At 46.3% G+C, this 16,949-nt stretch overlaps 1 protein-coding gene across 6 annotated transcripts in view; it reads left to right on the plus strand.

Annotated features, from left to right (window-relative positions):
- LOC130267636 (actin-binding protein WASF2-like) overlaps positions 1-16,949 on the plus strand; it is a 100,276-nt gene that overhangs the window by 17,649 nt on the left and 65,678 nt on the right. For 4 of the 6 annotated variants that reach the window (XM_056517686.1, XM_056517687.1, XM_056517684.1 and 1 more), the window contains exon 3: positions 5,637-8,519. In XM_056517686.1, the coding sequence (XP_056373661.1) occupies positions 6,297-7,238 (942 nt within the window). In that variant the 5' untranslated portion in view covers positions 5,637-6,296 and the 3' untranslated portion in view covers positions 7,239-8,519. Of the gene's footprint in view, positions 1-5,167; positions 8,520-9,089; positions 9,203-16,949 lie in introns of those variants that run through there. The other 2 variants (XM_056517683.1, XM_056517688.1) reach the window with 2 other exon arrangements.

Below are 16,949 nucleotides of genomic sequence, written 5' to 3' on the forward strand. Positions count from 1 at the left end.
AATTTGGAGGTCTTGAAACAATCCCTTGTCACCCTTCTGGAGGAGATAGACGCCATCTGCTCCTCCGTGCTGAGGCGCGATGGATATTGCGCCTTGACGCGCAGGGGCCGTTAGAGTTAAATGATAAATTAGACTTTTCCCCTTTTTTATAAGTTTCTCTTTCTTCAGGGCAGTTTTAGGTTTATTAGTATTGATGTACTTACCTAACTTGCTTTTTGCTTCCTTATGTGGTTTTTGTTCCGTTTATTTCTTAACGCAACACGGGGTGAGAGTTCACCTGGAATCATGTGACTCACCAGCTGCACCTTTATAATTCGCACAGCGCGATGACGTTAACGAGGCCGGATGAAGCGCATTCCTATGCGTGAAACCGCCGGCAGTCGCCTCTGAGCGCTCCACTATCCATGTCCTCCGTGTTCGAGTCGTGACCCGAGATGGGAGCAGGATTACCTGGACTGAAGCGGTGAGTACAGGACACCTTTTTTCTTTATTTACTACTAATTCACAAATCTGTTTAACTTTCTGGCACCAGTTGATGGTGCCAGAAAAAAAAAAAAAAGTTTTTTTACCAGAGTACCCCTTTAACCTCTTTGGGAAGCAGGGCGTATGCATACGCCCTGCATCCCCGATCCTTAAGGACTCAGGGAGTACCTGTACGCCCTGGTCCCGCTTATCGGGTTTAAACCGTTCTCACCAGCAGAGAACGGGTTAAACCCGGGGGCTCCCGGTTGCTACGGGCAGCCAGGACCCACAGCTAATGCCGGGCATGGCCGATCGGGCCGATGCCCGGCATTAACCCTTTAGACGCCGTGATCAAAGTTGATGGTGGCGTCTAAAATGAAAGTGAAAGAATCCCAGAAGCTCGATCAAAAAGTCCCATCAAAACAAAAATGGTACCTATACAAAGTAAAGATGACGGCGCAACAAATGAGCCCTCATACCGCCCCGTACACAGAAAAATAAAAAAAAAGTTATAGGGGTCATAAGATGCCAATTTTAAACATATTCATTTTGGTGCATGTAGTTTATAATTTTTTTAAGTATTAAAATAAAATAAAACCTACATAAATTGGGTATCCTTGTAACCGTATGGACCTACAGAATAAAGATAAGGTGTCATTTTACCAAATATTGTACTGTGTAGAAACGGGAGCCTCCAAAAGTTACAAACTGGCGTTTTGTTTTTTTATTTCACCCCTCAAATAATTTTTTTTTTGTTTTGCTGCAGGTTATATTCTAAAATAAGTGATGTCCTTGCAAAGTACAATTGGTGATGCAAAAAACAAGCCCTTATATGGGTCTGTAGGTGGAAAATTGAAAGCCTTATGATTTTTTAGAAAGGAAAGAGGAAAAAGCGAAAATGCAAAAACGAAAATTTGCTGAGTCCTTAAGGTGAAAATAGGCTGAGTCCCTAAGAGGTTAAAGGGGTTATCCACTATAAGGGGATTTTAGTACGTACCTGGCAGACAGAAATGGACATGCTTAGGAAGGGTCTGCGCTTGTCTTGGGGCTAAATGGCTATGTTGTGAGATTACCATAACACTGTGGCTAGCTTTTTGTGAACTGGTATTTCCTGTTTGATTTTTCTTTTTTTTGACTACAAATCCCATAATTCAATTTTCCTCCCTCCCACACATCAGCCACCCCACCCATTCAAACATAAATGAGCTGCATCCATTCAAAAGACCTGTGGTTTTCAATCAGGGTGCCTACAGCTGTTGCATCAGTTGCAGATTGATCTTACTCCCACCAAGTGATCCGTCCACCCATAGAAGCAGACAGGCTCCCTGTCATCAGCTGACTAGTGAGGTCAGGTCTCGGCCGCATTGCAACCTGGAAAAAATCTGAGACAACAGTCATTTTGCATGCTGTTAAAAATAAATAATGGGTTGAAAATCACAGAAAAATTGTGAGAAAACCATCACACACAGGTACAGACACTATATTATGAACTACACTAACTTTACAGCCACTGTAGCATAGTCAAATAAAAAAAAATCCTGGAAGACCCCTTTAATGCATGAATTATGGAGGTCTGTGTCCTCTTGGGAGTTTTCAGTGCAGCAGAACATTTCTGTGCCCTTCTCCAGATCTGTGCTCACAATCCTGTCTCTGAGGTCTACAGCCAGTTCTTTCCACCTCATAGCATGTTTCTTTTTGCTCTGATATGCATTGTGAGACCTTATATAGGCAGGGCTGTGTGAGTATACAGTAAATGGCACTCTATGATTGGGAAAAATCATCCAAGGGCATCCTGTGGATGTTAACAACTATTAATGAATAGTGGTCACTGGAGGATATCAATTGTTGTGATGAACAGGTGGTGCAGTCAAGGAAACTGTAGCTGTATACAACTATTTTTACTAAGCATTTACTATTTTTTACTAAGCATTTACTTATCTTTACCAAGCATAAATCAGCTTTAACAGAAGACAATCAGTTTGAGTTCCAGTGCTGTCTAAATAAAAGGCAAGACTCCAGGGGCAAAAGAGAGCAAAAATTGAATCTCCGATCAGTGGATAAATATTGCCAGATAACATGAATCTCACCTTTTATTGCACTATGTTCACTCCTGGTACTGTCTCCCAGCTACTAATGAATAAACTTCTCAGGTGGCTGAGGAGGTTATAACTTCAGTTCTCAGTATCATTAGTATACATGCCTTATTTGTTTTCTGCAATACAGGTCTTTCACTGCATACATTGATGTATTATAGCTGTGTAAGGGTTAAAAGTTTACTCTTTGCCTCTACCACTGCTGAGCTGCATACATGTGTAAGAATATATAGAATCTTGGTCACATGACTCCACTTAATTAGTTTCTATATAGAAACTCCTAGAGAGCCGGAGGGAGGAGTCTCTCAAGTACAACCCTCTATCCCCAGGGGACTGAAACCAAACCAGTTTAGTCTGGCTTTAGCTATAGGAGGGTGATAAGGTCTCCCGGCTCTGCTCCTGCTGGGTAGATCAGAGTCTTGCCCAGCCCAGAGTTGAGTGCAGACCTGTGTTTACATTTGCTTTGCTAGGTCACACATGAGACAAGTTTATGCCAGCAAGCAACCTATTCAAGCAAATGCCTGCTTCAAACAAGACCAGTTCAAGTTGCTAGAATTTACCCTGTGGCAGTCCTGGGTTTGATCACTGTGATCATGTCACCATGTTACATTTAGCAAGTTTTCACCCAAGACGGTATCTAGTCCATGCTGAGAGGGCAGTTGTTTTTAAAATCCTGTTTCTGCTTGAAGAAGGAGAATTGTCTAGTTAGAGAGGAAAAGCTGAGCAAGGTCTCTTCTGCTTATCCAGATAGCGGAGAGAAATGTTGTAAAGCAGCACTCACCCCAGATGACTTGTGCAGACAGGAACGATTCTTTATTCCAAATAACGGTCCTCCCTGCAGAACATACAGCAGGGAGGACAAAGACCGTAGCCACGATCAGATGCGGGGGCACACCAATGAACAGCTGTTCATTGGTGTGCCCCCGCGTCTGACCGTGGCTACGGTCTTTGTCCTCCCCGCTGTATGTTCTCCTACTCCCTGTTTTACCGTTATTTGGAATAAAGAATCGTTCCTGTCTGCACAAGTCATCTGGGGTGAGTGCTGCTTTACAACATTTCTCTCCGCTATCTGGATTACCTGGACTTTGTTTCATTATAAGTGTGCACCCCCATAAGGACTATATGCGGTTGTCCTATACAGCCTATGTGTTATCCACCCCCCGCACTAGCTTGTTTGCAGTGTTGCAGTGCCTGATTCCTTTTCTTTCTATGAGATATCTCTTCTGCTTATATTTAACATCTTGTGGTCTTCCAGTTAGAATTAGTTCTGCATGGCTATTATGTAACAACTATTATGTATCAACTTAAGCATATGCCCTGCGATAGGGAATTGTGACATATAACTGATAGGAAAGTCTTTCAAGTACAGTGACTCAACCTGTGTAGGCCGCCCATAGCAGGGTAACTCCATTACCAACATTACGAAGTATGAACATGTCATTTCTTTCTGAGGAATCCGCTCAAAATGCATTGCAATCTATGGAGACAACGCATTTCGGAGCTGTCCTAGCACCATCTGGTGCCTGCTGGTGCTGGTGCCTGCTGCCATCGAAAAGTTCGTCCGGAATTCTGCCAGGTGAATAGGGACTTAAAGTGTGAATAATATTATACATTTAGTCAGTATAACATTTTACACAGCAACTACCAAGACTTTTACAATTTACAAGACTTCAGGTTGAATGTATAGAATTTGGTCACAGTTCCTGTGACCAAATTCTATACATTCAACCTGAAGTCTTGTATATTGCCACCCTCAGATATAAAGTCACTGGAATATCTATATTTTAGGGACATCAGTACAGCTGCATTCTGTTTCTTGATTACAACCGTTTCTGGGGTATTCTTGCTGCCCATTACATTAAGGGTGCACCACCAGACAACTCACCTAGTGTATCCCAGGGGTCAAGCACTTTGTATACTGTTCAAGACCCCTGTTTCCAAAACATGTAACACTGCAATATATTTAATCGGAGGGACTTCTACCCCTAGCTATCCTGGACTACTACACCTATACTGCTTGTGGGAACCGGGAGAATGATTTTATCACCTTATGGACTGTTTGACACAACAAATCACTGTGGTTCTGGAGGCCAAAGAAGGTCCAGCGTATAAATGCTTTTTTTACAATAAAACTAGAAAAAAAAAAAAAAAAACGAGCCTGAACATAGTGCCTTTAGGTAAGGTTTTGGGTGTTGTAAGGTGGCGATTTTTTTTTTTTTTTTATGTTTCTATTGGGCCAAAGTAAAGAAGAAAAAAAAAAAACAGATACAATTGGTCTAGCTGTAATTGTACTGAACTACAGAATAAAGCTATATTGTTATTTTTATAATACGGGTGTGAATTAAGATGCAAAAAAAAGGAATGACAAAAAATTATTTTTTTCTAGCAAAAAGGGTTAATAAAAATTAACCAATAAGATATTTGAACCCCAAAATAGTGGCATTAAAAAATACATCTTGTCCCACAAAGAAAAGTCTTCATATCGCTATGTTGATGAAAAAATAAAAGCGTTAAAGGAATACTGTAGTGGAAAATAACGGATAAGTTATATTCCACTACAGTATTCCTTTAACACTTTTATTTTTCGATCAACATAGTTGTAGATTGCAGGGAGTCCAACTGCTGGCCCCCCTCGCAATCTCCTGTACGGGGCCGCGGCAGTCTGCTGGAAGGGGGCGCTCCATCCCCGGATGACGCTGCAGCATAGAGATACATGGAGGGAGCGTCTGCCGCTGCTTCCTGCAGGGGGTCCAAGCAAACGGACCCCTGCGGTCGATAACTTATCCCTATCCTTCGGATTTATACAGTACTCCTTTCAGGCACTTGGAATTTGACAATGGAAAATTAAAAAAATAGCTTGGGCACTTAGAACCAGAAGGCATGCTGGGGGAAGGGGTTAATAAAAAAAGCCATACAGTGTGTGTGTGTGTGTGTGTGTCCTATTCTGGAGTTGATGATATCTTGATCGTTTTTGAACCAAATTTATCTAAATAGCTCAGGATAGACATATGTATGAGCAACATACAGTGTAAACTGTGTTTGTGTTTTCGATGTGTGTTTACTGTGTTTGTGTTTTGTTAGAGGGGACTTTAGAGTTCGGGAGATCTTAGACAAAACTCAAACATGAGAGGGGCGTGTCTGCTCATGGCCGCATGAAGTCGCATCTCTTGGAGTTCCTGCCTGCCGCTGCTATATTCAAGCTTGCCCTGCCGGAATTGATGGGGAAGACTCACCAACGGGGGAAGAAGAAGTCAGCCTTGACATCCCTGACCCCCAAGATGGATCTGGAGAGCTACTTTACCCGCTCCCAGACCCTCCGCTCGGGACCCGCGCTTCGGCCAGCCTCGCCAGGCGCCATCTTGGAGGGGCCTATGGAGAAGAACAGCCAGCCTACGCACCGGACCCCGACCTCCGCTTCCCTGCCAAGCGCACCTGCTGCCGAAGTCTTGGAGGGATCGGCACTGTCATCGCTGCCGAAGGTCTGGGCCGTGACAGTGGAGTCACCGCCGGCTGCACTGCAGTCCCGCCAACAAGCTCCTGCTGAGTCGCAGCCAGCGCGCAACGCGGCCGAAGGGGTGAGTCAGAGAAATCAGGGCCTGCAGCCCCTGTGCTTACCCCCAGACTCCCCGCGGCTTTCTCCTCGGCCGCTAGTGCAAGGATCCACCCCAGTGAGGCCCCCACCTTTGGATCTGTTGACGGGACTGTGCATTGACCCCTCCTGAGCCACGCTTGCAGCCTCCTATGGGGCCTTCTCCTCACTCTGACCGGGATGCCCTTGGCCCGGCCTCGCACCTCTCTCCTGCTGCTGGAACACAGATGGGCTCGCCTGCGGTGCACAGGGCCCTGCCACCATCCTCACCCTCCTCCAATCGGGCCCCGGTTCCATCCCCTAACTGGGCCTCGGGGTCCCCCTGGTTTGAAGCTCCAGCACCATCTCCTGAGGGGGATGCCTGCCCCCCTTCCTCTATGAACCCCGGGTTCCTTCCTAGGGGGAATGAGTGCAGCCCCCCTGGGATTCTCATTAATCTGCCAGCTCCATCCCCACTTCCACCTGCCTGCAGTCTGGACTCCACTCCTCCTGTGTTTCATTTAAGTTATACTCCATCTCATCTGCATTGTCCTCATCCTGGGGTCCCACAGGGCCAACTGGCTGGTATGCAGTGCACCCAACCTCCCTCTACACCCATTACTCTGGCGGATCTACAATCCTTGATGCATGCCTTCCCTACCAAGGCTTATATTTCTAATCTTGCTCAACAGATTGTCACTGAATGCAAACAAGAATTTGCGCAATTCCATTCAGATCTATCTACTCTTGATACCAGAATCTCTGTGGTGGAAACAGCCCACAAATCTACTTCCAGTTCTGTTCAGGCTTTACAATCTGTGGTGAATGGTCAAAAAGAACAACTGTTTTCCATGCAACAACACCTTGACGACCTGGAAAATCGTAGCCGTCAGAATAATATCCGTGTCCGGGGTCTGCCGGAAGCGGTCTCCTCTAGTGAACTTTGGGATGCCCTTACCTCTATATTCAATGACCTGCTAGATCGTCCACCTGATACATATATTGAGATGGACAGAGCCCACAGGGCCTTGAGACCTCCAAGTAATGATAATACTAACCCTCAAGATGTAATCTGCCGGGCTCATTTCTATGGACTAAAGGAGGACATTCTGTGAAACGCTAGACGGTTTCAAAAGATCTTCTATAAGGATGTGCCGATTCAGCTATACCAGGACCTTTCTCGCCATACTTTGGCACAAAGGGCAGCTCTCAAGCCTTTACTGTCTGCCTTACGTGAGAAGGGGATTCAATATTGCTGGGGCTTCCCCTTCTCTCTCAATGTGAAACACAATGGTCGTTTTCTCACATTGCGGTCCCCGGATGACCTGCCCAGCTTTCTTCAGGATCTCAAACTCACTGATTTGTCCTTGCCGGATTGGCCTCTGCCACAGACTTTCTCTAACAAGCGTCCTCTGCATCGCACCCCACAGGGGTTGGTTTCCCCCCCCTGCGAAGACCCCGAGAGCGGGCCTCCCACCGAGGGGCCCTTCCCGCAAAGGTCCCCGTGCTGCTCTACAGATGCATCCTGTTGGCTCCTCTCTGCAGCCTACCTAGACTGGGGGGTAGTAATGGTGGATATTGATATGTGATGGAGTTATTGGTGTGGCTAATGCACTTTGCCTCTGTTATTCTCTGATTTTCTTTCAGGCTGATTGAAACTTCGTTCAACATTACATGTCCTTGAAGGGTTGTGTTGTGTCACTTGCTCTTCTCCCTGTCCTGTTCTTCTAACTATGTCTCCCAAGCTTCATCCCCGGTCCTCTCCGGTGGTGGTAGTCACTCTTCTATGTTACTTTCTTGAGTTGGCGGCGGCGGGAGTCTCCCGCTGTATGTGTCTGTGGTCTGACTTACCTTACCCCCTCGTAGGTAGCGAGTACCGGGGTCTGTCGACCTTGGGTCCTTGTTGTTTCTTTTCTCTTAGATACTGCAGCAGTAGAATTTTCTCTGTCCTCTACTGCTTTTTGAGTTTCCTCTTTTTACTATTCTTTCTATTTTAGTTTTCTTTTCTACGCTTTTTTGTTTCTTTTTCCTCTGCTTTATTGGCATCCTTGGTCTTCCCTTGGAGTTCCTTCTCTGGTTTGGTTTTGTGTTCTTCCCACCCTCTCCTGTCTGGCGTCTCTTTTCCTTGTGTTTCCATTCCTTTTGTGTCCATCCCACTCCTAGTGTGTGTTGCCCCCCCTCCCTACCCACAGGGGAGTTTTCTTCTTTTTCCCCCTTACTGGTGCCACTGTACTTTGCTGATTGTTGTTCCTCTCTTCCACCATGGCTGAGGTGAATCTTAAGGTTGCTACGTTCAACGCCAAGGGACTGAATACGCCGAAAAACGCTCACAAGTGCTTCACCATTTCCATAAGCAAAGAGTACAGTTGGTATGCCTGCAAGAAACTCATTTTAAGGTAGGACATGCTCCCTCCCTCCAGCACCCACACTACACATCCTGGTATTGCGCGGACAATCCTCACTCCAGGTCCTGTGGGACGGCGGTTGCTGTTCATTAATCCCTCCCTCATCAGGTCCTGAACAGCAGGATTGACCCAGAGGCTAGATATGTTCTCCTTTCTCTCATGGTGGGTTGGTAGTCTCTAATGCTCTTGTGTTACCTTGTTCTTCCTCTTTCTACCTCTTCTCTAGTCATCTACTTTATCCCTCGTCTATATTGACATTTTGGTAGTCTTCTCTCCTTACTTTCTCATTGATAGCAATGCATGTTTTTCGGAGCGATAGTCATTTATGTGTACTGATATCGACTTAACTGTTGCACGGTGAACAAACCCTCCTACTCTTTTTATTGAATTGTTATTGTAGGTGCCTTCGAAATGTTTTTGCATTCAGTGTATGGAACTTGACGCTATTTATCTACCTCAAGGGTAGTTTATTTTCGTTAGATAAGCGGGTTTATTACCCATTTATTTGTTTTCTTTTTATACTGACTCACTGACTGCACTTCTCTTATTGTACTTTGTTAGGTTGTTTGAAAAATAAAAACCTTTAAATAAAAAATAAAAGAACTCAAACAAGAGGCCCTGACACTCATACATCAATATAGAAATGATGCAATAACCAATAATTACCAAAAGAGGTAAAGGACATTATCCAAATAAGTTTATAAGGTGGACAAGATAAATAATCTTTTTTTTTTTTTTTATTGCTTGTTTTGTTTAGAGGAATATTATACAGTATAAGAAAGGGAGCCGCATAGCAAAGATCTAAACGGACCTTCAAATATGGCGTCTAATTTGCCTCTTAAAAAAGCAAGGTCTGGTGTTTCTATCCAATTGCTTTCCACGACTCTTTGGTCACTTCTCCCAGTGCTGCACAGTTTACTGACAGTAGCAAAAGGAATGATTGGATCAATTAGGACAGGGCCCCTTCTTTACAAGGGCCCCATAGTAGCTGCATGGTCTACCACTATGGTATGCATGCCCTTGGATGTGAGGATAACAGATGTCAAGGATTCATTTAGCTAAGCCATAATAAATGAAAGTATATATAACATATGTAAGTAAAGCTTTATGTAGCTGTCAGTAGAGAACCGGAGACTCACAAATGTCACCCTCCATTGAAAGGAATGGAAGTTATGGAAACTGCCTAAAAAGCCAAAACAACATACAACATAATTACCTTATTGATTCTGCTTTTCTCCTCCATTCAGTGAAGCTGAGCTGTTATATGAGGCATGATTCCTGAACAGAGGATGATGAAGGGTTATGCTGGCAGTAGTAGTCCTTGAAATGTGTTACATGATAGGGTGGTGCAGGGTGGTGTTCCCTGTAACCCAACCACTACCTTTTTGTCACTGAAGCTGTTCCAGTATGCAAAGTACAGGAATGAGACCCGTGAAATTACTTAAAGGGGTACTCTGCCCCTAGACATCTTATCCCCTATCCAAAGGATAGGGGATAAGATGTCAGATCGCCGGAGTGCCACTGCTGGGGACCCCGGGGATCGCTGCTGCGGCACCCCACTATCATTACTGCGCAGAGCGAGAGCAGCGCAGAGGGGCCGGAGCAGCGTGACGTCATGGCTCCGCCCCTCATGACATCTCGGCCCACCCCCATCAATACAAGTCTATGGGAAGGGGGCGTGGCGCCCCCTGCCATAGACTTGCATTAAGGGGACGGGCCGTGATGTCATGAGGGGCGGAGCCATGACGTCACGCTGCTCCGGCCCCTGTATCGCCCGTCATTACGCACAGAGCGAACTCGCTCTGTGAAGTAATGATGGCGGGGTGCCGCAGCGGCAATCCCCGGGGTCCCCAACAGCGGGACCGCGGCGATCTTACATCTTATCCCCTATCCTTTGGATAGGGGATAAGATGCCAGGGGCGGAGTACCCCTTTAAAACAAATTTACTTAAAGGAGTAGTCCAGTGGTGACTCAGTGGTTTACAACTTATCCCCTATCTTAAGGATAGGGGATAAGTTGCAGATCGCGGGGGGTCCGACCCCTGGGGCCCCCCGCGATCTCCTGTACGGAGCCCCGACAGCCGGCGGGAAGGGGGTGTGTCGACCTCCGCACGAGGAGGCGGCCGACACGCCCCCTCAATACAACTCTATGGCAGAGCCGAAGCGCTGCCTTCGGCAATCTCCGGCTCTGCCATTGAGATGTATTGAGGGGGCGTGTCGGCCGCCGCCTCGTGCGGGGGTCGACACCCGCTATCTCGGCGGAGAGCCGGGGCCCCGTACAGAGAGATCGCAGGGGGCCCCAGCGGTCGGACCCCCGCGATCTCAAACTTATCCCCTATCCTTAGGATAGGGGATAAGTTTTTCACCACTGGACTACCCCTTTAAACTTCTGGGGCAAGGCCAATAAAATGCAGTTCCTTAGTTTGGATTGTAACAGCTTTTTAGCCAGAACAATATATATTTGGTCACTTTCCCTACTGATTTTAGCAATATTTGCTTCTTAGCACATGTACGTGTAATGCATCTGTAATTGTTCCTTGGTTCTTAAAGGGGTACTCCGACCCTAAACATCTTATCCCCTATCTTCTGGGGACCCCCACGATCTCCCTGCTGCACCCGGAGTTCATTTAGTGCGTCGGGTGCAGCGCCAGAGGCTCGTGATGTCACGGCCACGCCCCCTCAATGCAAGTCTATGGGGGGCGGGACTATGTCATCACGAGCCTCCGCCCCGCATTTCCAGTCATCCGGCATGGAGCAAAGTTCGCTCCATGCACCGGATGTCTGGGGTACCGAAGCCGAGATCGTGGGGGTCCCCAGCAGCGGGATCTCCGTGATCAGACATCTAATAAGATGTCTAGGGGTGGAGTACCCCTTTAAGTTCTCAGTCCAATATAACTGACAGATTGGCCTACTATGGCACAGTAGGTAAACACTACTCACACAATGGTGGCAGTGACACAGAACCCAGAAGGATGTATCCAGGGAAATCTTCCTGACATGGAGGTCAAGCAGCACTAACTCTGACTGTAGGTCAACATACAAATCATTGTATTGCAGAGTTCTCCTCTCTAAAATAAATTATATTATCCCTCTCTGAGATGTTGAAACTTGTAGAAATAATATCCTGCCAGTTTGGGCAGGAACAGTGACTGGATTGTTCCTAGGTAGCAGACATGTAGCCTAGGTGTAGTTATGCCTATCAATAACAAGGCTAGGAAATATCTTGTTGACTAGATTACTCAGCAGATGCAGAGCTAGGAAATGTTGCTCTTGCAAAAGTCGTACATAGATTGGTTCTTACAGATTTAGGCAATATTCCTCTCCTGGGATAAAGATATGGGACTAGGCACTTCTCAACACACAGCCATTAGCCAGTTAAGGACGCACGCCCCCGTTCCCAAGTCCTTAAAGGGTAGCTCCCACCATCCTATATTTTTTTTCTGTCCTTCCTATTGCCAATCTATCCCTAACCCCCTCCCTGCTTTTAATTTTAATTTTTACTATATTAAAAATGCCTTTTGTCTGCCTGGCAGTGTGCTCACTACCAGGCAGACTTCCCCAGCAGGCACCACGTCACTGATGCCTGCTGGGGGGGACTTCCGCCCTTTGTTCATCTACACAGGGTGCCTCCAGCTGTTTCACCACTACAACTCCCAGCTTGCCCTGACATCTATTGGCTGTCAGGGCATGCTGGGAGTTGTAGTATTGAAACAGCTGGAGGGACCCTGTGTAGATAAACTATTAGTTGGTTACATGCGGCGCTAGCCCGTCCCCTCCGTCTCCCTCCCCCCGCGCCATACCCCGTTCCCTCCATCACAAACCCCCCTCCCGCAAACCTCGTTCCCTCATCACAATTACTACATAGTCCGGCAGCGGGCGTGCAGGGACAGCGGCGGCGACAAGGCTGCGGCGATGTGCGGGAGGAGTGGCCTCCCAGCCAGTGGCCGGGGAGCCAAAGCGCTCACTCCCTGCCTGTCTGATTGACAGGCAGGGAGCGAGCGCAGGCTGAATGAAAAAGGACCGATGCCCGGCCTCATCAGTCCTTTTTCAGGCGTGACGTCACGCCAGGCTGCAGCCGGCCACTAGGAGGGAGACCCCTAGTGGCCGGTTTTCAAATGTAAATTAAAGCATTTTAATTTAAAAAAAATAAATAAAAGTATATTAGAGATATGTTGTAGTACATAAGTACTAAAACATATCAAAAAATAAAGTTGGTGACAGTGCCCATTTAAGGACTCAGGGCATACCTGTGTGTCCTGAGTCCCGCTAACAGGGTTTAAACCGTTCTCACGAGCAGATACGGGTTAAACCTTGTGGGTTCCAGTTGCTACGGGCAGCCAGGACCCACGGCTGATCCCGGGCACCGCCGATCAGGCCGATACCCGGCATTAACCCTTTAGACGCCACAATCAAAGTTGATCATGGCGTCTAAAGTGAAAGTAAAACTATGGCAGCTCAGCGGAGCTGATTAGAACTATCGTGACAGAATCGCGATGTCCCGATCAGCTTACTGGACGACAAGAGGGTCTTCACCTACCTCCTCGTTGTCCAATCGGCAATCTACTCCTCCATTCCTGCTCAGCAGGCTTGAGCAGCAGAGCGCCGATAACACTAATCAATGCTATGCTATGGCTTAGCATTGATCAGTGTATGCAATCAAAAGATAGCATGGTATAGCCCCATAAGGGGGCCAAAAAAAAAAAAAGATAATAAATGTGAATAAGCCCTCCTAATAAAAGTTTAAATCAGTGGTTCTCAACCTTTTTGGCGACTGTACCCCCAAAGGCTGAAAGTATGTCCGCGGGTATAATAATAGCATAAGGGGATTAAGATGGAGGGGGGAATATTGGCACTAGTGGATTAATACAGAGGTGGGGGGAGTAATGATTAACCTATTCCTATTCCTATCCCCCTCTCCATCCTAATGCCTTGTGCTATTATTTCTCCCCCCTAAAAAGTGGCAAAATGGTGTGTTTTTTTCATTTCATCCCACAAATAATTATTTCTTGTTTCGCCGCAGATTATGTTTTAAAATAAGTAAGGTCAATACTAAGTACAATTGGTGACGCAAACAACAAGCCCTTATATGGGTCTGTAGGCGCAAAATTGAAGGCGTTATGATTTTTAGAAGATCAGGAGGAAAAAATGAAAGTGAAAAAACTAAAGGGGGGTTAAGGGGTTAATGTCTAAACCTAATCCCTAAGGGAAATGTCCAAATTGGGCCCAATTTACCATTTTCCCTCCTTGGTGTCATGTGACTTGTTAGTGTTAGAAGCTATCAGGTAAGAATGGGGAACAGGTATTTTAAACTTGCTGTTATCGCTCTTACACTCTAATACTGGTCACTGGAAATTTAACATGGCATCTTATGCCAAAGAACTCTGAGGATCTGAAAAAAGGAATTGTTTCATAAAGATGGCCTAGGCTATAAGAAAATTGCCAAGACCCTAAAAATGAGGAGCAGCACGGTGGGCAAGACAGTGGTCGACCAAAGTAATTGAGTGCACGTGCTCAGCATCATATCCAAAGGCTGTCTTTGGGAAATAGACGTATGAGTGCTGCCAGCATTGCTGCAGAGGTTGAATGGGTGGTGTTCAGTCTGTCAGTGCTCGGACCAAACGCCACACACTGCATCAAAATGGTCTGCATGAGTGTCATCCCAGAAGGAAGCCTCTTCAAAGATAAAGCGCAAGAAAGCCTGCAAACAGTTTGCTAAAGACAAGCAGTGTAAGGACATTGATTTCTGTAACTGATGAGACCAAGATAAACTTATTTAGATCAGATGGTGTCAAGCATGTGTAGCGCAACCAGGAAAGGGAGTACAAAGGCAAAGTATGTCTTGCCTACAGTAAAGCTTGGTAATGGAAGTGTCATGGTCTGGGCCTGCATAAGTGTTGCTGCCACTGGGGAGCTACAGTTCATTGAGGGAACCATAAATGCCAACATGTACTGTGACAGAGCATGACACCCCCTCCCTTCATAGAATGGGCTGCAGGGCAGGATTCCACCCTGCTGACCTCTGCCTTGCTAAAGAAGCTGAGGGTTAAGGTGATGGACTGGCTAAGAATGTCTCCAGACCTAAACTCTATTGACCATCACCTGTGGGACATCCTCAAACGGAATGTGTTAGAGCGCAAAGTCTTTAACATCCAACAGCCCCCTGGAGAGGCGGAGGAGGATGCCAATAGCAACCTGTGAAGCTCTGGTGAACTCCATGCCCAAGAGGCTTAAGGCAGTGCTGGAAAATAATGGTGGCCACACAAAATATTGACACTTTGGGCCTAATTTTTAAATTTTCACTTAGGGTTGTAGTCACATTTGTTGCCAAGGTTAAGACATTAATGGCTGTGTGTTGTTATTTTGAGGGGACACAGTTATAGGCTGTGCCCTAACTGGGGGAAATTTATCAATATTGGTGTTGGTGGAAGTTTTTTGTAGATCGTTTGGTTGGCCTAAATTTGGTGCACTTGCACCAAATTTACCGTACTTGTGCAAGGCACATGATAAATTTTGTGCAAAGTTCTAAATCTCTGCACAGTTCTATTTGTACACCTGAGCTTCACGTCACAGGGATGTGTACACAGGGATTTTGTTCTATTGCTTTGAGGCCTGGATTGTTTTTGTCCACCAGCAAAAATGGCAGAAAAACTGTCACAGTCTTTTCCTGCATTTTTTCAGTTTTTCTTGCTTTTTTGCTGATGTGTGGAAACAGTAATTTTTGTACCCTGTGGGGATTTTTTCACTGCCTTCAGAGTACCACTCCATGGGTCGGATGCAGTGCGCCCGGCCCACGGAGTATAAGGACGTAAGGAGTGATGTATAGCATATACATATACAGTGTGCCGGGAAGAGCCAGTACCAACAGGCCCGGAGCATCAAATATGGTGCTCCTGGACGTAGGCGGTAACAGACTGGTGTTATTTAGGCTGGGGAGGGCCAGTAACAATGGTTCTTGCCCACCCTGGTAACGTCAGGCTGTTGTTGCTTGGTTGGTATCTGGCTGATACTGAAAATAGGGGAACCACACACGTTTTTTATAATTTAATCTATATATCTCTCTGTCTCTTTCTCTCTCTCTCTCTCTCTCTCTCTCTCTCTCTCTCTCTCTCTCTCTCTCTCTCTCTCTCTCTCTCTCTCTATATATATATATATATATATAAAAACATAAAAACGCATAGGGTTCCCCCTATTTTTAGTATCAGCCAAGTACCAACCAAGCAGAAACAGCCTGACGTTATCAGGGTGGTCGAGAACCATTGTTACTGGCCCTCCCCAGCCTAAATAGCGCCAGCCTGTTACTGCCTAGACCAAGGAGTGCCATTTTTGACACACCGGGGTTGCTGGCAACGGCTCTTCCCGGCACCCCTGGGTGGTGGGTACCGGGGTAATAATTTTGGGTTAGCGCTAGCTTTTTTGGGGCTAACGCTAAGCCCCAGCTTAGTAATGGATTTCATCTACAAGACGCCTTCCACTACTAAGCCTGAAAGTTCAATTATAAAAAACACTACACATTGAAAAAAATTTTTATTTAAAAAAGCACTCCCCCACAGTCCTCGTTAACCCTTTTATTGACATAAAAAATTGCTGGTCATCGTTGCAGTCCACCGAATCTGACGTAGTCCTCCGCATTCATGTATCTGAAATAAGAAGAAAAGAAAAACAAGAAAAATGGTTCAGTACATTTTTTACGCTCTCCCCTGGGAAGAGCGCACATAATGCAGCGTGTTCCTAAACAGGGAGACTCCAATTGTGGCTAAACTACAACTCCCATCATGCGTATTTAAGCAACAGCTGGGGTCTACCTTTTTGGAAACACACTGCCAGAAAGGCTCTATTCCCACTATGCAAAACACATAATGAGAACAGAGCCATTCTTACTTACCACCCTGGGTTCAGGCCTGGACTGTGTAGCTCCGCCCCCTAATGACATCATCACTTGGGGGTGGAGCAGTAAAGGTCCCTCTGTGAACTGTCCCTCTGCCCTTGGACTACTCCCATTATGGGACATACTGTGTCCCATGATGGGAGTAGTTGTAGTACCGCAGTGCTGAGGGATGGCACTTGCACATCCCTCGGCTGCAGGACTTATTTTGAACTGTTAGGACTACTACTCCCATCATGGACAGACTGTGCCCATGATGGGAGTTATAGTCCAGGGGCTGAGGGGCAGATCGTAGGTCATTCTCCAGAGACCTGCTGCGATCCACATGTATGAACTTTACAAGCCGGCAGCACATGCGGCTCCACTGTGCTCCCCGCTGGCTCTTGCATACAGCTCTCATAATTCATAATAGCTATTCACCAATCAGAGCTCCGGTCTCCCGGCGGCAGGGATTATGAAATGTGACAGCGTGTACAGTATTCCCCGCCTGGGGCCGGCGGGGAGCGCAGTGTAGCCCCATGTGCCACCGGCTTGTAAAGT

The sequence above is a fragment of the Hyla sarda genome, chromosome 4 (genome assembly GCF_029499605.1).
Source record: "Hyla sarda isolate aHylSar1 chromosome 4, aHylSar1.hap1, whole genome shotgun sequence".
In the NCBI taxonomy this organism is placed as follows: domain Eukaryota; kingdom Metazoa; phylum Chordata; class Amphibia; order Anura; family Hylidae; genus Hyla; species Hyla sarda.